Source organism: Manihot esculenta, chromosome 15, assembly GCF_001659605.2.
Source record: "Manihot esculenta cultivar AM560-2 chromosome 15, M.esculenta_v8, whole genome shotgun sequence".
NCBI lineage: Eukaryota > Viridiplantae > Streptophyta > Magnoliopsida > Malpighiales > Euphorbiaceae > Manihot > Manihot esculenta.
This window is the reverse complement of record NC_035175.2, coordinates 26,177,909-26,201,122: the sequence shown is the minus strand read 5'-3', so window position 1 is coordinate 26,201,122 and position 23,214 is coordinate 26,177,909. Positions and strand designations below refer to the sequence as shown.

Below are 23,214 nucleotides of genomic sequence, written 5' to 3'. Positions count from 1 at the left end.
TCATTAAACGACTTAATTGTTTTACATTAAAAATATAATAAATGGTACCTCAGTAATTTTTCTACAATTAAAAGTACTAAGTTATAATTTACCCTTGAGCTAAAAGAGGCTATCGAAAATGAAATTATTTCAACTCATTTTCAGATTTAATGTGCTATGATTTATTTGATACTCGAATTTCCAAGGTTAGAAGAAATTAGCTCGATCTTTCTTTCAAAATTCTTCAAGCGATGGTTATTGTTGCCTATTAATACCAACTCCTTTATACTCTGAAAAGGAGCCTATCCTTCCCTTCACGTCGTCAAATCATGTATTAAAGCTGTTGAGGGTTCAAACTCATTTGTGTTTGATCAGATAGATTTATGCATTTAATTACTTTCATAGCCGACATTGCAATTTAAATAACTGAATCGATGATCCAACCTCCAAGCACTATTTAACAAATAATAATAATAATTAAAAAGAAAAACCTCTATTGCTTTATAGATGCAACATTACAAAATATCAAAATTGACTTGGAAAAAATAGAAATAAACGACAATGTTCAAGTAGAAGTGAATAGATCAATTTACACTAACCACTCTTAATTGTACAAACTTTAAACAATCATCACAAGAAAAAATGACAATGATATGATAAGAATATACTGAAACCACAACAAGACGCATCAAAACCTTAAATCTGAATTGGATCGCCAAACATTTAATTGTCTCATTTATGCCCTCTGAAATACATGTAAATTTTCTGCAAAAGATATGGACGTAAAAAACTAAGTCAAACACATATATATAAATCCAGCGACGTGCATTCAAATTGTGTAGTTATTGCACATGGAAATGTCTTATCATATTCTAAACGGTCTAATATCGGACTCATAGTAACCAAGCAAACAATAATAACAAGGTAGTTGCAATTAACAGTCCAAGTTCAATTTCTCTAATAGCAAACATGTTCAAGGCACATAAAGATATGGCAAAACAGTTTCTACAGACACCATACTAATGGCCAAGCGATCAAAGTGTTTCAAACCTTGTGCCCCCCATCCCCTTTTCCCTTTAACAAATTTTCAATTTAGAAGTTTCAGCACTTTGTGTTAACTTGCAAATAAGTTGTCAAAAAGAAACCTTCAAGTGCATTGTACGCTTCCCTCCAAATGATTTGCAAGGGAGCAGGCAAATACACCTCTTAACTCTTTCAGCCCTCATCAACCACAAACTTAAATTTGAAACATTTATACATGAAATAATGAGAAAATATGGAGAAGTGAATAGGATAGCTTGCTGTATTAGACTCTACATTACTTGTTTTTTGTTGATTTGGGAATTAGAAGCTTAGACCAGAAATTCATGTGAACTATTATGAAATGTTTACTTTCTAACTTAGCAAAATTATTCAAATTTGTAGTTTAACTAAATAGTCTATTCATGGACCTAGTAAATCATTTGGACAAAAATCTTGCAAACAAATATAATTTTTTAAAACAAAATAATAAATTAATACTTTAAGATTATTTATTAATTATTTGACAAAAAAATAACGCTCTTATAAAATTGGCTATCAAACCCTTTCATTTATAGGACTAGAAATAACAAACCAGATAAAAGCTTAAAGGAGAGTCCACTAGAAATTATTGCTTTGAAAGAATAAACATATCTGTCACTCAAGTTATAAGAGGAATCCATCACTCAAATTATAAAAGGAATATGTATAAACTTATTAGATCGTAATAAATAAATAAATAAACTCAATTTGCTAATGCGATATTTGTATTGATTATTCCATGATTTCTACTCTTTTTGGTCAAAACCAGGAAGAGGGGAAAAAAGAAAGGAAAACCCACAAAATTAAAAATTCATGTGTATGAACTACCCACAAGCCGATAAATCGATACAAAACATCTTTGCAAGGGGAAAGATGATATTACCTTTTCCCTACCATGTAGCGGAATGAAACAAATTTGGCCAAGTATATACTTACACCCTTATACTATCTTATATTAGCTTATTAAACACCTGAACTAAAATTATAACACATAAAATACCTAAATTTTACAAAAATTATAACAATTAAATACAAACTAATTATATCATAGATGACTTGCAAAAAGTGGTCAAAAATAGTCCGACTTATTGCTAAAAGTACTCAAAGTTCTACAAATTGAATTCTAAATTTGCATAAAATGATAAAATTATATGCATGTAACTTTGTCAATTTATTAAACATTCAGTGTACGATTAGCAAAATTTAGAGTACGGTTAGCAATACATTTGATCAATTTTTACTTTTTTTGAAAAATTATTAACGATATGGCTAATTTATATTTAATTGTTACGATTTTTGTAAGTTTAGGTATTGAATAGATTACAATTTTAGTTCAAGTGTTCAATAGATTAATCTGAATCGGTATAAGAGTGTAAGTATATATTTAGCCAATAAATTTTTATCTACTTCTTGAAACGAAACCAGCCAATTTGTTGTTCTTACAAACAAATAAATCATAACAAGACTAAATCAACTCTTAATTTAATCTTTATAATTGATTTGGTTAGATAAAGTGTAAACTATGATTTTCATGGAACTGCTCATGGGTGGGACAATATTAATAAATATTTAAACAATCATATAAACTTTAGTATCTAACCTGAAGAACCCACAAGCTGAGAAGAGATTCTAAGCAAAACAAGCCAAACCCCAATAAGTAGAAAATCTGCACGATAAATAAGCAAAATTAGTTATTTAATTGGACACGAACATTCAAAAGCTATATGGAAGAAAGCAAACTATGTGATCTCGAGTCCCAAATGAAATAATAATGATTACTTGTCTTTAATCACAATATATATATATATATATCATCCGCAGATATATTAAATGAATTAACACCAAAAATAATTTAGGACAAATGATGACAAAAAGACGTTGGCATGAATCAGGAAGAATGATCCTCTCTCAAGCTTTTTTTAGCTAAATAATTTTTTTCTAATGCCAAATGATCCAACAGTTTTCTTTCCCCTTTATAAAGAAGCTGGACGAAGCAGTTTTTGTAATGCATCCTCATTCCTCAAAAATATGACCAAAATAAAATTTACTTCTTAATTCTCAGAATTCACATTTCATTGCATTAATAATCATGTAATTTTAAATACAGATTACTCGCCTATTTCTGGCTTCAGCCCTTTGAAGTTACAAATTGCAACAATAACTAAGCCCTAATCCCAAACTAATCAAGTAAGCAACATGGATCCTTTTTAGGGGTGACACCAAAAGATTTTAATCGAAAAACTGACCTGAACTTATCTGGTGAAATTTTCGTTCCAATTATTTTAAACATCAGCTAGGTTCATTTTTGAATTTTAGTAAATGCTCTAATGTAGGCTTTCAGTTCGGTTAATTTTCTTTTCTTTTTTTTTTTTTTTTTTTTTTTTTTTGTATAAAAGCAATAATAAACCAAACCAACTGATTGAATTTATCTCCTTGTAAAAGCCCAAGTCTTACTACCTGCATACTCGGCCCATCCCTGTTCTCACAATTTTTGGGTAGCCATTTGAGGAAAGCTTTAAACAAAAGGCTCCTATAACCTGTTCTCTTCTCCATCTCTTCTTCTCAAACGTGGCCCATCCATATGCACTGCCCCCCCCACTGAACTCTCACTCATCATCATCTCAAATGTTACAGACTATGATGTAAAGAGTTTGGGCTATGGCGAGAAAGGACCAGACATCAGGAAAAGAATGAAAGAAGAATCTTCAGGAAATGGTAAAAGTGGTTCTACAGGATTACACAGCTGGCAAATATTACAGAATCGACAAAGATCATGTGCAGGAGCTTATAAATAATTACTTAGGCTAGCTGTCAATATATGGAAAAAGGAAAAAAAGAAACGCATAGTTTGTTGCTATTCAACCTTGAGGCTGGGATCAGGAGGCTGAGAATCATCAAAAGAGCTCTGTTCTTCCATATATCTCTTCATTTTCTTTTAAATTTCTATTTTTACAAGTTCCTAACTCCCATCAGAGTCCTTTACAGGAAATATTAAAAATTTAGGTGGCTCCCCATAATTCAATATCATGAAATTGCCATGCTGCAGTGGTAATAAATGCACAGAAAAAAAAAACAAAGAACCATAAGTTATGAGGTAGCCAACAATATTCAACTTACCCCAACCAACAAATGGTCAGAGATGACATCAATTGCTGGGAGTATGCCACTACAATTGAAACAACAGTTAGTTTGAAGAAAACAACTGATCACAATTCATTATATGAGACAAATTATTAATTACGATTATACCAACTTTCAATAAGTTTCAAATGTAATTCAAACTGCAACATGTAAAACTTACGTCAAAGATTTCCCATGGAAGACAATTGGAGGAGCAATAGCAGCAAATATACAAAACCCAATGTGAAGCTGCATTGGACCATACTCATCACAAGGTAAACAGGAAAATCCAATGATCAGAAGATTGATACATTAGCCAATTACGATGGTGGTTAGAACTCACCAGGTAGAAGAGGAAAAACCAGCTAAACTTCAAAGCACTATCTGTCCTGCAAGTTCAAAGCAAAGAGCCACTTCAAGAAACTCCCTGATGCAACTAAGAATGCTAGGAGTTATTTTGATCTAATTTTTTTATTGTAAAATTAAAATAGGTTTCAATTGATTAGAAAATTTATTAGGAATTTTACTGTTAATTATTAATTTATTATTTAGAAATATCTAAAGAATTCTCTTGGGTTTAGCAATTTCCAAGTTGATATGCTAAATCCTACTTCATGCAAAGAAAAAACATTTGCATTCAGATTCAAACCAATTATAGTTTATATCATTAACAAGGAGAAAGGTTCAGAATATTGTAAGAAATAACTGATTACTAGCACACGTATTGTTGTTACACTTGCATCACCTCATAAACTTTTACAAGCTAACGAGTTAAAATCGGATAAATGTTTCAATACAGACACAAAATCAGATCCTTTTAGAATCAAGGCAAAATCTCAACGTAAGTCCGCCAAATCCATTGCAAGCAAGTCCATATCCATTTTAGCATTCCAAACAATATCATTTTAGGTTTATATTTAGCCATGAACTTGCTTCTAACATGTTTTTGACATCTAAAATCAAAAGAATTGGAAACCTAATCTTTCATTTTTTACTAAATTTAAATAGTGACTTGATTGATTTCCTTTTTTAACTCCAAGTCATTGAGTTCCACCTATCAAGGTAACCAAATGCTATAGCTAGTTTGAAGTTGGGGATTTTTGTACTTTGGTATTTTGGCATCTCAGACAAAAAACAGAAGCAGTAGTATCAATAATTTTTTGGCAAATGCATCCTACCCCTCCCAATATTTTGGTTCTGGTCTTTTACTAAATTTTATTGTTCCATTCAAAAATTTGATTTTAGGGATTCTGTGGAAAGGAATCATTTTCGCTTGATTGATTTCCCTTTTTACAAGTCAAAAGTGGGGAAACACAAATTGTTGAGTCTTAGTAAATGATTTAGTGGTAACATTTGCGGTTTTTAACTTTTGGAACTTCAATCAAACTCTGTGAAGCTTATGTTTTAAGCTATTATTAAAGGATATGGATTAATCTGTTTGTCTAAACTTTTACTTGTTAATGAGTTGCCTAATTAAATTAACTTTGTAAAAATTTTTATCTTTAAATGCTTGTATTGATTTGCAATTCATGGTCAACTCAAATATAATACTTGCTTCCTTCCTCCTTTGACAACGTGCCCTGATTATAATTTCTTTGTAATGCTTTTATCACATTCAATTCCTCAAAAATCTACTGTCCTCCTGCTACTTGTAACCAAGTTAAGAAATTCCCTTCAACATGTGAAGAAACAAGATAAATTGAAATATCATGTTTAATAATGTGACTGTAAGCTGGGATATACTGTTTTGAATATTCACACAAACACAATTTATTTTCAAGACAAAAAGGCAAATCTATCAACCTTGATCACATGATCAAGTAGGGGTGTAATCGAATCGAGCCGAGTCGAGTTTTGTAAAACTCAGACTCATTTATTAAAAAATTTTATATGCTCGAGCTCGAGCTCGAGCTTGACTCGAGATCTAATATTTAGCTCGAGCTCGACTCAATAATTACATACTATACTCGAGCTCGACTCGTAAAAAACTTATTTAAACTAATAACGAGCCTAATTCAAATTCGACCTCGAAAGCTCAATTAAAAAGCTCATTTAAACTAATAACGAGTCTAATTCAAGCTCGAGCTCGAAAATTCGATTAAAAAGCTCATTAACAAAACTTAATTAATTTAAAATTTTAAATATTAAAATTTTAAACTAAAAGGTCAAAAGAGACTTTAATAAAATTAAATATAATTTAATTAAAATCTATTGTAACCATATTTTTAATTTAAAATATAATAAAAAATGAAATCTTTATTTATAGAGGAGTTTCACCCCTCCATTTCTATTAGTTTCCGATGTGGGATAAGGGATATTGTTTCAGTAACCTTCAATACCTCGAAAGTGGGTTTGTGGTGTAGTGATTAATGAAAAGTGATTTTTCAAAGGTTTTGAATTTTATTCCCATCAACAACAAATGATTAAATTTTTTCTTTTTTATTATTTAGATTTTAATATTTAAATCTTTTATTTTTTTTATTATTTAGGTTTTAATATTTAAATATTTATTTATTTATTTATAACATCAAATAATATTTATTATTCAAATACTAATTATAAACTTTTAATTAATTATATAAAATATATTTAATATAAAATTAAAGATATAATACTAAATTTAATAATTATTTATTTAAATATTTATATTACATGAAAAATTAATTGAAATATATATAATAAATATATAAATCTATATATAAACAGTCTATACAAGTGAGAGTGAGTGAGTTTCTTTTTAAATTACACAGTTTTAATTAAATTTGTATAATTTTATTGTTAGTATCAATACACATTTTTATATAAAATTTATTAATATTTTATCACTGATTATTCATATGTTATCATTTCATTATTCATATATTATTATTTATTTTTATTTAAATATATAATTTATATTAAATTATTTTATATTTTATAAAAAATACTATACATATAATATAAATATAAAATATTATATAAAATAAATATATTAATATAAGTATAATCAATTTAAATTATATAATTATATATATACATTATACTCAAATTTTATCAATAGAATTATATTGATTTATATTTAAATTATATAAAAATTTTAATTTATAAAATTAAACGAATAATATTAAGCAGCAAAATAATCATACAAATGCATATATAAACATATGAAAGTAGTAATAATAACAATAGTTTATTAAGAGATTTCATAGTTTAAAAAGAGTGTCTACTTAGAAAGACATATAGTAAAAAATAAATATATAAATTAATAATATAGTTATATAATTAAGGGATAGAAATATAAAAATTAACAATATATATGGTAAATGGATTAAGTGGCTTAAGTATAATCGAATCGAGCCAAGTCTCTTAACGAGCCTGCTCGACAAGCATCTTAATGAGTCTATTTACGAGTCTTTTAACGAGACTGTTCACAAGTCTCTTAACGAGCCTATTCACGAGCCTGTTCCCGAGTCTCTTAACAAGTCAACTCGCGAACCTTAACGAGCCGAATACTACTGGGCTCAAGTTTGGCTCGTTTATTAAACTCGAGCTCGACTCATTTAGAAATCGAATCGAGACCGATCGAACTTTTATCGAGCCGAGCCTCGAATAGCTTGATTCGTTTACAGCCCTATGATCAAGGTCTCCACGCACGCCACTACTAGTTGAATAAAACCCCTGGCTCAACAGAAGCAAGGAAAACCAAATACAAATGAGAAATGATCTCGTAATGACACCAAGACAAGTCCTGTTGCATTGGTAAGATTATTCTACTTCTAGTAATTAATTAGAATCCCCAAATTCCCGCACTATACAAATTTCATTAGAGCTTGCACTCCAACTACTGTAGCCTGAAGTTACGCAATTTGAAATCAGGAAGAAATAGTTATTTCCTAAGTTTAATGCAAAGACTACAAATTGGTTTAGCACATACACCTTAACTCAATTACATATTCTACCATAGTTCAAGTCTCGTTTCCTGTTGCCACTTATTTATGACATGTACAACTAGGAAACACTATATTTCCAATCCTAGGCATCCTACAGGAGGAAACCAGTTACAATCACAGACAAAGTGAATAGAAAGAATGTTGCACTAATAGCAAAGGTCATAGTTAGTAAGGTTTTGTAAATTTCACAAATCAATTGAGATGGAAACTTTCTAGTACGAAAAAGCACATATGGTGAAGAACCAATTTCTTTTTCATAATAAACTTATATGGCAATGTCCAATTATGGTATCAATAAATCCTAGACCAGAACACATATTAACTTTCCCTTTCATTCACTGTAGCAGCCACCATCTCCTTTTCTGTTTTGCTCCATACAGGTTATGATTGCACAATATCTTTGGACACTATAAATCATTCAAAAACTTACCTCATTGCAAGGATTACTAAACACTTACCTCATTGCACGATAAAGAGGCCTATACCATAACACATATGACATAGGAATACCAGACAAGGCATAGATCGATGCAAGGAGAAAAATTTTGACTCCTGCATAATATGATCCTCATCAGATAATTCAAATTGCATTGTAGTCTTGAGAGATTTATTTATCAAGAATATGCTTGTGTAACCAAAAAAGCTTACCCCCGCCTCTAATCCAATTGACCAGCACAGCAATTACATTAAAGACTAGACAAAGAACAATACCTGCAAACATAGAAAATATGAGGACAGCTAATTACTGCAATAGTTGTGAGCTAATGTATGAATGAAAAAACTTCTAATGAAATCTCAAACAAAATTATATAACTATTTGACAAAAGAACAATGCACCAATAGCAAGATGCATGATGTCATCTGTCCCCATTACCACCAAACGACCACTGTATACCCCTTACCAACACTTTAGTCCACCAGGTCTGCCACACATTACTGCTCAGCTCTACCACCACAATGTCAAACTAGCAATAAACAGAACAATCACCAGACTGCAAAATGGGGATCACAGAAGATGCTCAAAGCTAGCAGGTGGTTACTGATGGGTCCAACAGGCCAAAAGGAATAGACAGAAGCTCCTGGACGGTTTATTCTAGAAAGGGGAAGAAGAATCTGGAGGCATTACAGGTGGCAGAGTCTGCTCATTCCACTACCTAGAATTCTTGAATCCATGTGGGCTGACAACCAGAGAATATTATATATAGATTAGTGAGAATGAGGGGGTTGTGTGAGAAATTATATTGCAAATCCAACTTGTAGCTTGGGCGCAGCCTATAGCTGCTGGGATGTGAGGAAAGTATTTCTATTTGTATTCAGAGTATTTGAATCCACCTGAGAGGGAAATAAAAAAATTCTTGACCTCTCTTTTTCTTTTTCTCCTCAATCTTTACATTTAAGTAATTTGACTCTTTATTCTATCAATATTGGTCTGACCAGCATTTTCGAATGCCTAATACTGGGATGGAAAATCGAGTTGATATGATAAGAAAGAGTCCGTCGATGATGGACAATGCCCAACTTCATTCCAAACTTTCTGCCACTGGAACACTATTAACCACTATAGCTTGAGGAAAAACCCCAATGGATGAAGGTGAAGTAACCACTCAAGCTACCCTCCTCCCACCAATAGCTCCTCCACAGCCCATATCGCCTTATCATTTGCCTTGAACTTTTCCCGTTTTTCTAAACAAGAACTTCCTGCTTTTGATTGCGAAGACCCCATGGGATGGATTGCAAGGGCTGAAAATTATTTTGATCTTAATGAAACCAAAGAGGATATGAAGCTCTCTATTGCTCTGGTCTATATGGAAGGGCTCATTACACTAGATCCGTTGGTTTCGTCAAAGGAGGAATCCTACTTTACATACATCTCAATTTACAACCGAGCTTCTCGCTCATTCTGGATCAGATATGCTAGCCAGTCCATATGACCGTCTTGCAGCTGGTAAGCAGACTGAATCTGTTGATTCCTATATTGATGATTTTGTTGCTCGTGCTGCTCAAGTTCCTCAAAAACCTAATCTCCATTATATTGGCTATTTTTTTAATGGATTGTGTGTAGACGTAAGAGTTCATTATTGTAGCTACGAAATTACTTACATTTGCAATTATGACCATAGCAAGAGAAATTGAAAGAGAGTTGCAGGTCACTCATCCTTATCTTGTTGTTTCTAGTTCATCAACTTCAAGGAAGGGGAAGACGAGTTCTGGCCCAAATTTCATTTCTCTTCCTGGTCCAAACCACGAGCTCATCAAAATTCTTCCATTCCTAATATTGTCACATTGACCTGGCCCGCTGAGACATTTGATCAGTCAAGATCTTCTTCATATTCCTCTATTTCTTCTCCAAAACAACGATTACACGCCACTCCTTCCATAACGGCCAATATGACTAAACCACCATGAATGACATCTTTCAACCATATCTCTACAAATTCATCCTAGCATTTTTTGATGATATTTTGGTCTATAGCTGTCCTTGGGAAGATCATATTGCTCATTTGGATTTTCTTCTTTGAACCTTGCAACAGCATCAGTTCACTACTAATAGGACGAAGTGTTCTTTTGGTTGTCATTCCAATTTCCATTGAATAATTGGGGCACATCATCTCTTATGATGGGGTTATGGTGGATCCACAAAGAAGTTCTATTGCGCTACTCCCAAATCAGCATAAGGGGTTCATAGATTCATTAGGTTAACAAGGTACTACCATCGGTCTATACGAAATTATGGAAAGATATCACTATCTCTCACAATTCTCACCATTAAGCAAGCTTAACCTCATTTTCAAAGGACTAATCATGCACAACAATCCTTTGACATCAATCACAAGTTCACAACAATTGATTCAATCCAAAACAGGACTTGGAGTCCTCCTTATGTTGATAAAACAGTAGCCTATTTTAGTTAAGCTCTCTCTACTCGCTCTACGTATGTAAAAGAATTAATGGCGTTGGTTCTTGCTATTCAACATTGGCGGCCCCATCCTTTAGGCAAGAAATTTTTGGTGCATACAGATCAGAGAAGCCTCCATCATTTACTTCACCAACACATTGCGACCCGTACCCAACAATGGTCAATACCAAAATTATCGGGTACAAACCTAGTAAACAAAATACTGTTGCAAATGCTTTGTCGCACTGTAATGAGGAAAACAATTTTATTCTATCTACCATTAGCAGGCCACAATAGATAGAACTCCATGAGCATATGCAGGTCATTCACAATGATCCTTATCTTGGCCCCATCTGTCAAGTGCTATGATAGGACCTTCCTCTAATCCATCTTTCTCCATCATCCAAGACACATTATTTTATAAAGGGTGCCTCGCAGCCCAAGTCTTGGGTTAAATGTTTTCACCAGGCCAAGTATTGACACAATATTCATGGAGCTGCAAAACAAACCACCTATCAAATTGTTTATGGTAAGCTGCAGCCGCCAACACCATCTATTATTCAATTTTTACATGATGAAACTAAGGTGGATGTTGTTGCACTTGCACATGCTTTGTTGGATCATGATGAGATACTGCAACAATTAAAATGTGATCTTCACAAAGCACAATCACAGATCGTGCAGCATGCTAACAGTAAAAGAAGAGGTGCAATTTCAGGTGAGAGTAAATTTTTTTGAAACTAAGGCCTTATAGACAGCGCTAGATTCATTCTTGCATCAATAAAGAATTAGGGGTAATTTTCATCTATAGTGACTCATCTTTAGTGTTAATTTTATATCTATCACTCAGTTTAATTTGTTTCAATAAAATCACTCAACTTTAATTTTGTTTCAAATGAAGTCACTCAACAACCACTATATACATTCTCTCTTACCTCTTATCCATTACTTAACTTTTATTACATAAGAGTTTACAAATTATAATTAACTGAAAGTAGGGAGCTAATTATTAACATATTTATTAGGATTTTTTTATTAACATATTTATTAGGATTTTTTTAGATATTAACTAGATAATAATAAAAATATATTATTTTTAATTAAAATAATCATTTTAGATATGCCATATTATATTTAAAAAAAATTTAAAATTAATTACTAATATTATTTTATCTTAAATAAAATTTTAATTTAATAAATTTATTAATAATTTAGTCACTATTTTATATTTCTTTTTATTTAATTTGTTATTATTATTTTAAAATTTATTAAATAATGCAAATTAAACTTAAATAAAAATTAATTTTAAGATTTTAATTTTTTTCTAATTATTAAAGAGTTACTTTCAATAAAAAAAATATAATTTATTAATAAAAAGAGCTTGATTTATCAATATTTAAAATTCTTAATAATTAATGACGAAAATATAATTTTTCATTATTTAAATTAGCGATAAATTTTTTGTTTTAGAAAATAATAATATTTAACTAGCATTAAAATAAAAAAAAAAAATTCTATTGAAGTCATATTTGTGCAATTAAATAGCAGCTTTAAAAAATAAGCATTATTATAAAATTTAACTGTTAATAATGAAAATCTTTATTTATTTTTTATCAAATATTTAATCATTTATTTTTAAAATTAATTAAGTTTTATATTTTATATTTTTATAATTGATTTTAACTATTATCTATTTAATTATATAAAAAATCCTAATAAACAGGTTAATACTGAATTCCTTAACTACAACTAATTACAAGATTTTTAAAACTATTTTTTTATACCATGATACTTTTTTTATAATTCTAAATTCAAATACATATAATCAAATTAAATAGCTAATATATTATATAAATGATTATAAATTTTAATAATAATTTTATTAAAATAAAATAATTTATTGATAAATAATTATCAATTAATTAGATATAAAGAATATAAAAGAAGGGGAACATGTAGAGGGATTGTTAACCTATAAACCTGTTATAGCATATTGGGTAATATATTTTGAAATAAAATTGAAGTTGAATAATTTTATTGAAACAAATTAAAATTGAGTGATAGAATGAAACGAATCTTAAAGTGACCTGGGATAAAACTTACCCCAGAAATTGGCTGCTTATTTTTTGGTCCATTTTCTGATTTTTGCTAAACTTGGATCAGTCACCTACAAACTCCAATTGACTACCAATTCAAAAGTTCACCTTTTTTGTCATGTATCACAGCTTAAGAAAGTGATTAGTGATCATGGTGACTGCTGTTTTACCTCCTGATTTAGCTATTGATGACCCCTTCCTACTCTACCTGAATCTGTGCTGGAACAACATTCTGTTTTAAAGGAAAGGTCATTCATTTCCCCAAGTTTTAATTCACTGGCAGAGGAAACCGAAGGATGAAGCTACATGGCATGATGTTAGGATATTAAGGGACAATTTAAAGAATTTAGCTTTGAGGATAAGGCTGTCCTTATAGAAGGTGGTAATGACAGGGACACGGGGCCAAAAGGAAGAGCCAGAAGCTCCTGGATGATTTATTCCAGAAGGGGGGAAGAAGAATCTGGAGGCATTGTGGTGGCAGAGCCTGCTCATTCCATTACCTAGAGTTCTGGAATCCATGTGGGCTGACAACCAGAGAATATTATGTATAGATTAGTTGAGAATGAGGAGGGTATGTGAGATATATTGTAAATCCAGCTTGTAGCTTTGGGGCAGCACTATAGCTGCTGGGATGTTAGGAAAGTATTTGTCTGTATTCAGAATATCTGAATCCATCTAAGAGATAAACAAAACATTATCTTCTTCTCTTATTATTATTTTTTCTTTTTTTGTCTCAGCTCAGTCTTTACATTTCAGTTATCTGACTCGTCTTTACATTTCAGTTATCTGACTCCTTTCATCAGCTACGCCATCCCAAGTGACCAAGAAAAAGCATCTGATATTTATTTACACTTTAAAAGCAAGACCACCCCCTCCCCCTTCCCCGTTTCTCTCATCAAACAGATTTAAGAAACATTGCTAATTTCACAGATCCTCACCTCATCTCTTATCTCTTTATGTCATGAATGCTTCAGCAAACATTTAAAATTTTATGTCTTGTTAGAATTGCAAGACAATAGAAGTGGATGGTGAAAAACAATGATCAATCCAAAGTAAAATTCCTTTCCAAAGCCTTAAAAATCATGTTGGGATTGGAGGAGAGAAGAAATGAAGGTTGAGAACAGAAATTAGATAGTATATCCACTATTTGACAACAAAAATAGGAAGGCAAAAGGAAAGATGTCAAGGGAAAACAAAGCACCTATAATGTCCTTCAGAATGAAATAGAAAAAATGTAAATGGAAAGAAATATTTTGATACTTTGAGAATTCCTTTATTTTATAAAGTTATGAACCTTAGACATTACTAAGGGAAGGAATAGATAACAATAACTCCAAACAACAGAGATTTTGACATACATCACTAAGATGGGATTCAAACTCAACCAACCTTGGGGCAAAGGAACTTCATGGGGGGGATGCAATTTCAGTTCCTTCTTCATCTCATTTTATTATCACTAATTACTTCTTAATAAGCGAAACTAGAAAGTAAAGTATAAGTATTAAAAAATTCAACCTTTTCATATCACCAAAGTGCTGTGTGATTTATAAAACAATTTGCAGAATGAAAAAAGCCTAAGAATAGTATTCTTTTCCGTAACTTGCATTTATGAATAAATAATACATGTAAACAATGTAAATTCACAAAAAGGTGAAAGTCACATCTATCAAGGAAAAGCTGAGGAAAGGTTAATTATAAGTTTGTAACGTAAGGTATGTATTGGAAAAGTAACACTGCAGCAATGATTGAGCTAAGCATCCAAGTCAAAAGAACTAAGAAGAAAAGAAAGCAAGAATAAAACGAATTGAAGTGATAAATAAGGAGTAAGGACTTAGAATCACAACTCCCAAGGCCTCATAGAAGTACACTTTAGTGAAAAGGTTAAAAACAATTCACACGACCAACCACAACTACATTGGAAAAATTGACGTTTAAATAAATAAAATAAATAAATAAAAACCCTAAATTAGCCTCAAATCTGGCAAGCAAGATAAGGTTGGATCTTCAAAGATATAGAGAATTAGGAGGTTTATGCATAAAATGTAGGGAAAAAGCACAACAAATTATTTTGTAAAATATTGGCATATTTAATTTTTAACAAGCTTTGTATAAATCAAAAGTTACAGAACCCTACACAAAGATCAGTCGGTTGAAAATATTATACTCCACCTCAATTAAAGCCAATGATAACAATAATAATAATAATAAAACAATCCTTATAAGAACTTGCTAATTGCTAATTGCATAAAGAACTATATGATTTCATTTCATCACAAAAATATCATAACTAAATATTAATATGTGAAGCAAGCAACAATCCCATACCTAACCAACTTGCAAAAGCCAAATACTGTAGCCTTTGAGCGTGAATGGGTATTTCATTTGCTATATCGTGATGGATAATGGGGAAAAATGGAGGCCAGTTTTTATCATCTACAGGGACACCAGCTGATATGCAAAATTGAAGACAAAAACAATAACTATCATTACACCATGGACAAATATAAAACAACAAATGCTGGTTCTAATATTATTGCTTACCTTTTGCAACTGCATCTTCTCTCCTTTTGATTTCCTGCAGAGGCCAAAAGCACACAGTAAACCTCAATGCCAGAATTGAAGGTTGCACATAAGAAGTATCTTCGTGAAGGCAGCAAAGATTTAAGACAGTCAAAATCAGGAAGCAACTCATACTCAAGATACGGCAAGCAAAACAATATTTATAAAATAATAAACCACATATGCTTGCTCATAAGCAATTCATTATATAATTGAAAAATAACCTTTTCCCTCCTTTTAAGATCAGCTTCCCAAGCTGCAAGCTCTTTCTGCTTCTTCTTTGGATCCTGTATTATTTAATAGAATGCAGAAATCAGAAACTTAGGAAAGGATGTAAAAATAGGGTAATGAAGAGGAAATAGCACGTTGATTACATTAATTGTATCAAGTGGAATATCCACTGTTGCATCATTATGTCCAAATCCAGCAGATTCAGGTCCCAAAGGAGGTATACGTGTCTTTGATCCAGGAGCAGTAGTACCATGCTGCAAAGACCCTCAGTAAGTGGCACCACTGAGCACAATGAAACATGAACAGTAGAACTGTAGAGGATATAAGCTCAGGCTTGCTAACACAGCTCAGGTGTGCCAATACACACCCATATGCATATAAACTACAACTACTACAGAAACAGTAAGCTATGGTTGAGGAAGATGCAATCTCATCAATGTAAGACCTGGCCATGGGCCACCAGTTCGGCTGGCTCCACAGCTTGGACCAGTTTCATTTTGAAACAATTCCAGTTCATAATGATTCAAGTTCAACATGATTTTGGTTTGTTATAGTTCCAGGTTCAAAGCAGTTTGGTATCTTGTTCGGACCAATTTGGAACTTTTAAGAAGCACCTCCATATAATATTCTATATATTATAAGATATAAATGTATAATTTATAGGTTTATAAGAAATCACATATTTATTTTCTAATACACAAAAATAAAATAAAACAAAAAGGAATGAATATAAATTCTGCAAACAAGAATAATTTTTTGAGTTGGACTGGTTTGGTTTAAACCAACGGTTCTAGGACAAGTTCTAATTCATATTCAAGAGGGGCGAGAGGGGGGGGCCAGTTTCTATAACTTGGTCTCAAGCTGGTTATGAATTAAAACCATTGACCCAGTCTAGTCCCGGTCCAGTTTCAAACCGACCCATGCTCAGGTCTAATCAATGGCATATTGAAGACAAAAGTCAGCCTACAGTCAGATTCAGTATTGAGTATACCATCAGTTTTTGCAACATTCATAAAAATTAGTTCACAAGATCAAAATCAACCTAGTACCAAATTAAAATTAGCTAAGGCATTCTAGTGGCATTTCTCTTTTCAAATTAGCCCATGACCTTTAGGCAAAATATGCCCTTCCAAGATTCAAACCATCTGCATTCAATAAAGCTTTATTCAATTTCTAAACTAAATAAGAGTCTCAGAAAATGACATTAATTATCTCAACATACTAACTTCATGACCTTTGGTAATCCATTTTGCTTGTATGGGACATGTGGACCCAACTGACACTTTCAAAATTCAATCAATATAGTAGATAGATAGTGCCAATAACTTATGAAAAACAGCTCTTACTTTCATTTTCTAAGAAAACTCTTGTGTAATGTAAAGCAATGGAAAATTGAAAAACGCAACACTTGTCAATAGTAGACAATAATTTCCTCATTCAAAAGTCTTTAAAAATTATTTATGTCTTTCATAATTAAGAAAATGAATCATTAAAAAACATATTTAAAAAACTTACTTTACTTTCAAATTTCTTATTGGCATGTGTTGTCCATTTATTTGACAATAATATGATTAATTTTTTATCATTGCAGGAATGAGATGAAGGAGAAAAATAGTCTATGCCACTCCAGCTTCACATTGACCATACTTCTGAGACACATAAATAGTTCACGAGGAACATTGAGTTCTTAAGACTAGAAATCTAGAGCTAAACAACAGAGGGGTGAAATAGGTAGTCCTATCCCTGAGGAACCCTTAGCATCAACACTAGAAGAAAATGACGCCAAACACCCTATTCCAGTTTCTAAACTATAGTTGGGCAACATAGATGCAAATTGCTAAGATGTGGAATCAAATAAAAAATCGTAAGATTCGAATCAAGAATCGTAAGGTCCAAATACATTTAAGATTTCACCCTACAGATTTGAATCAATATAGTAGGAAATAGATTTGAATAAAAAATCATAAGATTCTAACAATAGTGATAAAATGTTTTACAGACCAATGTAGGACCTATAAAAATTACCTAAATGGCTAATGGGTGGGAAGAATCTAATCTTTCTCTTGTCTGTTTACCCTTATCTTTTTATAGACGATCTAAACATAACTTAAATGCTAAAAATTTAGTTGTGTTTTACTATTAAAGTTTCATTTCTTCCCATTTATTAAAAAAAAATTAGTCAATTCCCTTTCTTTCCCTTCTTATCTTATTTTTAGCTTCCCAAGTCCCAAGCACGAAGAAGTAAAGGATTGCCTCTCCTTCCCTTCCCCTTCCCCTTTCATCAGGGTCAACTAATTGCTACCCATTTATTACAAATGGAAAGAAAGGAAAAATACAAAGATCTCTAAGTAAAAAGGCTGCCAAATGGATGGCAAATTTTGCATTGAATCTGAACAAAGCAATAAAAGTAGTAAAGAAGTTTCCTAGTGGATTTCATTGTATAAAGGACGTATAAATCTAATATCTTAGAGAACCTTCTCTGGGCAGTTCAAATAAAAGAGAACATAGAATAGTGCTATAGACTCCACCTCTCTTATATATAAGAATAAATTTATAATTTATCCTCCACGCAAAAATGCCATGTCTATACATCAACTATGAAAAAAAAATGAAATACTAAGTCAAACAAAATAGGGACACTGAGTTTTTTTTTTCAAAAAAAAGAAAAGATTATGGTGCAGAAGCATTACAAAAAGGAAAGGTGACTATTTAAAGCAAGGGAACAAACATTGTAAGAACTAAGATCTTACAGTATAAGCATTGAATTTGAAAAGAAAAGGGACCAAATTGCAAGTCTCATAAAAATTTCAGTGAAGCATAAGCAGGCATAAAGCTTTACAAAGCCAAAATAATCCCCTGGCACTTATCTTGAAAATTTGCAGCTAGGGAAAAAGTACATATCACAACAAATATAACAAGAGGAACCCAAAAATAAGAATAATAAAGCAGTTGTAAAGAAGCGATATTTAGTTTGCTCTCTCACTTAATAGAGATATAGATTCCTCAGAATGTATCAATATTGTGTTTAAAGGACATTAAATTATTTATTGCAACCATTGTCACCCTGGGCCAAAGTCTGACTCAAAAAATCCTTCAAAAAATTTAAAATTGGTTGAGGAAAATATAAATTATATTATTATTGAAACTATGAGCATTTTCACCTTAATCAATTTATATCACATTCCAAGAAGTTGGGAAAAACAAATTAAGAGGAATCCACACCAAATTCCACCTTAATAAATCATGTTAATCAAATTTAAAAATTGAAAACGTTAAATGTATTTTATATCCAGATCAATAAACCTAAACCTTATGACACTAATACCGAAAACCAAATTCAATCCTAGATAGATCTGAGAGGGACAAGGATGGAAAAGAAATTTACCGAGAAAGGATTGACCTCTTCTTCATCGAATGGATTAGGATCGTGGTGGTACCGACTCATGCTCTTTGCTTTTTCTTCAGATCCCTAAAAATTGCCCCCAAATTTTGCCTAATTGAACGCAAAATTTGGGAGAAAGTGAGAGACTGGCACTTGGACAGTGGATGTTCCTGTAGTTCTCTTGGCTTCTATACAACGCGGGATATTAATTGGAAATTTTATTCCTCATTTGCCTCTTGGAATTTAATTTTTACGCTTTCGCCTCTTTGCTTGAACTGGCCGAACGTATCAATAGGTGTCACACCATTTGCAGCTTCAAGTGACTGCCACGTCAATACTGGGGCTTAATAATAATAAAAATGTTATTATTATTAATCTTAATTAGTTATTATTATAAAATAATAATAATTAAAAGATTTACGGTTTATTTGTAACTATTATAGATAAAGGATTTTTTTGTTTCTTTTAAAAGGACTTATCACATAGATATATTAGTATCTGCGATATTGTGATAGTTAGTTATGAACACAACTGTTTTACAAAAAAAAGTGTAAAAAAACAAAAAGACTGAAAAAATGAATAAAAGACCTTCTTTGATTTGTGGGAGCATGGTTTTTTAGTGATCATTTTTCTAGGTTGCAGATTGGAGGGCACATAGCTAATCCATTCATTGAGAGAGTTAGTACTTCAGACGGAAACGTTCGTGTGGATACCATTGAAGGTGTTCGTTTCACAAGCAATACCATCAATCCGAAATAGTCTCTTTTCATCAATTCTAAAGTGTTAGTATTTTATCCTTCCTTTCGAATTAAATGAAGCACTCGGATCTTGAAAAGGGAAATAGATTTTTTTTCACTGCGTAATTTTGGGTTGCAGTAATATTTGGATTTCTTTACATAGACACCCTATTCCTAGACGTGATAAATATTTTACTAAAATTGATCTATTGAGTAGATATCATCATATTAGAATAAAACCTAAGGATGAATGGAAAATTGCTTTCAAAACTAAGTATGGGTTGTATGAATGGTTAGTTATGCCTTTCGGATTATCTAATGCCCTTAGCACATTTATGAGTTTTATGAACCATGTTCTATGTGCTTACTTGGGAAAGTTTGTGGTTGTTTATTTTAATCATATTATAATTTATAGCAAGTCTCTAGATGAACATATTGAGCATGTTAAGCTAGTGTTACAAGCTTTAAAGTCTGAACATTTATATGTTAAGCTTAAGAAATGCACTTTTTGTTAGATTTGTTGTAAGTGCATAGGGAATTGAGGTTGATAAAGAGAAAGTGAAAGCAATTTAGGAGTGGCCAACTCCCAAGTCCATTTCAGATGTGAGAAGCTTTTATGGCTTGGCAAGCTTTTATAGGAGGTTTGTTTAAGATTTCTCATCCATTGCAGCACCACTCACAGGAATTATCAAGAAAGAAGTTGGATTTAAGTGGGGAGAGGAGTAGCAAAAGGCTTTTGATACTCTTAAAGGGAAGTTGACATTCGCCCCTTTTCTTTCTTTACCTAACTTTGATAAGACTTTTGAAATTGAGTGCGATGCTTCTAGTGTAGGTATTGGAGCTGTATTGATGCAAGAGAAGAAGCCAATTGCCTACTTTAGTGAGAAATTGAATAGAGCACAACTCAATTACTTAACCTATGATAAAGAGCTATATGCCTTGGTTAGAGCTTTAGATATATGGCAGCATTACCTTCTATTTAAGGAGTTTTTCATACAAACTGATCATGAGTCCCTTAAGCATTTGAAAGGGTAAGACAAGTTGAACAAACGACATAGTAAGTGGGTTGAGTTTATTAAACGATTCCTTTATATGATTAAATACAAGCATGGAAAGGATAACATTGTTGCTGATATAAGCATGGAAAGGATAATGTTGATGTTGATACTTTATCAAAAAGTTATGCCTTGATTAATGCACTTAGTTCTAAGTTGTTTGGTTTCGAGCATATTAATGAATTGTATGTTGATGATTCTAATTTTGGCAATGTATTTGTGTCATGTGAGCTTTGAGCTTTTGATAACTTTTATAGACATGATGATTTTCTCTTTAGAGGAAGAAAGAGTTGTGCATTAACAAATTCTCTATGCGTTGATTGCTTATGCTTGAATCTCATTGTGGGCGATTAATGGGTCACTTTGGGGTATATAAGACTTATGATATTCTGTTTGAACATTTTTATTGGCCTCATATGTGTAAAGATGTGGAAAAATTGTGTAATGCTTGTATTACTTGTAGGCAGGCCAAATCTAAGTCTATGCCTCATAGATTATATATGCTTTTACCTATTCTTAGTTCACTTTGTGTTGATATATCTATGGATTTTGTGCTGCTTGGTTTACTTAAGACTAAGCCTGGTAGAGATATTACATTTTTTATGGCTGATGGATTTAGCAAGATGGCACATTTCATTCCATGTCATAAAACTAATGATGTTAGTAATGTTGCTGACCTATTCTTTAGCGAGGTGGTACGATTACATAGGGTACCGCGGACTATTATTTCTGATAAGGGTGCAAAGTTCCTTTCATATATTTGGAGGGTTTTGTAGGGTAAGTTAGGTACTAAGTTGCTGTATTCCACTACTTGTCATCCATAAACTGATGGTCAAACTGAGGTTGTGAATAGGACATTAGGTACTTTGCTTCGTGCAATTGTGAGTAAGAACTTGAAAACATGGGAAGACTGTTTGCCATTCATTGAGTTTACTTATAACCATAGTATACACTCTTCTACAGGTTACACACCATTTGAAATTACTTATGGTTTTAACCTACTAACTATTTTAGATCTTGTTCCTTTGCCTTTACATGAGTTTACTAGTTTAAATGGAGATAAAAGGGTAGAATTGATGAAGTCCTTACATGAGAGGGTTCGAACTAACATAGAGAAGAAGAACAAGATGTATGCATATAGGGCAAACTGAGGGAGGAAGAAAGTGATATTTGCTCTTGAAGCTTGGGTTTGGGTGCACTTTAAAAAGGAAAGGTTTGCCAAATAAAGTGTAATACCCAGCTAGACTTCGGTGTCGGAACTCTTACCTTCCGGCGGAATCTCCGTTGGAATCCGAAATTCTCGGACGTCGGAGCCTTCTAGAAGGGTAAAATAAAGGTTTTCTAAAATGTTTTTATATGTTTTTATAGTTTAATAAAGAAAGAATTTGAGTTTTGAAAGAAAAGACCAAGGAGGAAAACCCAGGTTTGGCCGCCGAACCTCAAGTTCGGCCGCCGAACATGGGGAGTTTGCGAAAGCACCTTTGGTCCACGAAGGTGGTCTGGCCAGCCACCTATAAAAGGCCCTTTGTCCGAAAATGGGCGAGTTTTCTCTCTCTATTTTCGGGCATAGGTGAGATTTCGCCCTTCCATGGTTGATTTGTTGTTTTCCTTCAATCCCTTCAAGTTTTTTTATGGGTTTTTACTTTATTTTGAAGATTTTTTAAGCTAAGATCAAGTTTTTGAAGCTTGGAGACCCCCGGAGCTCGATTTCTCCCAATCTCCGAGTTTGGATCACCTCTCCTCTCGATCTTCAAGAGGTAAGCGTAGATCCTCGCCTTCTTTTGTGTTTTAAGTAAGTTTTGAGGGATTTTGAGGGTGTTTAATGCATGTTTAGAGTAGATGTAAAATGTTAGGGTTTATGTTAGTTAAATGATAAATGTATGCTAAATGTGATGTTTGTTGGGGTATAGGCTAGTTTTATGCCCCTACATGCTTGAATATGTGTATATGCATGTTTTAGTATAGTTGGATGCATGTTGGGGTGTTGTGGATGGCTGGAAATGCAAGGCAGAATCGGGTTCTACCCTTAGGGAGAGCCCATGTTCGGCCGCCGAAGCCAGTTTCGGCCGCCGAACCTGCCTAGAGGCAGCTTTAGGCCGCCTAAACTCGCCCCCGAAGGTTTGGACTTTCGGCTCTGGAGGGGAGTTTCGGCCGCCGAACCTACTCCC

General features: G+C 32.4%; 1 protein-coding gene across 2 annotated transcripts; it reads right to left on the bottom strand.

The window, feature by feature from the left end:
• Positions 1–450: 450 nt before the first annotated feature.
• On the bottom strand, positions 451–19,535 carry LOC110601528 (secretory carrier-associated membrane protein 4). Of its 2 annotated transcripts, none has more exons than XM_043951504.1 (12): positions 19,258–19,535; positions 16,016–16,126; positions 15,866–15,928; positions 15,624–15,657; positions 15,408–15,542; positions 8,739–8,801; positions 8,549–8,642; positions 4,505–4,550; positions 4,343–4,410; positions 4,159–4,207; positions 2,642–2,707; positions 451–744 (listed from the first exon to the last, which is right to left on the bottom strand). In XM_043951504.1, the coding sequence occupies exons 1-12, from the start codon at positions 19,315–19,317 to the stop codon at positions 712–714; spliced, it is 822 nt and encodes a 273-aa protein (XP_043807439.1). In that variant the 5' UTR covers positions 19,318–19,535; the 3' UTR covers positions 451–711. The 2 variants fall into 2 exon arrangements, with proteins under 2 accessions (XP_043807439.1, XP_021594385.1); XM_021738693.2 differs by having other exon boundaries at positions 15,408–15,530; positions 19,258–19,528.
• Between the last annotated feature and the right edge of the window lie 3,679 nt (positions 19,536–23,214).

What these genes read in the sequence shown, in the direction of transcription:
- LOC110601528 (XM_043951504.1), bottom strand. Translation starts at nt 19,317, where the DNA reads ATGAGTCGGTACCACCACGATCCTAATCCATTCGATGAAGAAGAGGTC. An exon ending in AAGAGGTCAATCCTTTCTCG is followed by an intron (nt 16,127 to 19,257) that starts GTAAATTTCTTT and finishes GGGTCTTTGCAG; the next exon opens with CATGGTACTACTGCTCCTGG. An exon ending in CAATTGGATTAGAGGCGGGG is followed by an intron (nt 8,643 to 8,738) that starts GTAAGCTTTTTT and finishes CATATTATGCAG; the next exon opens with GAGTCAAAATTTTTCTCCTT.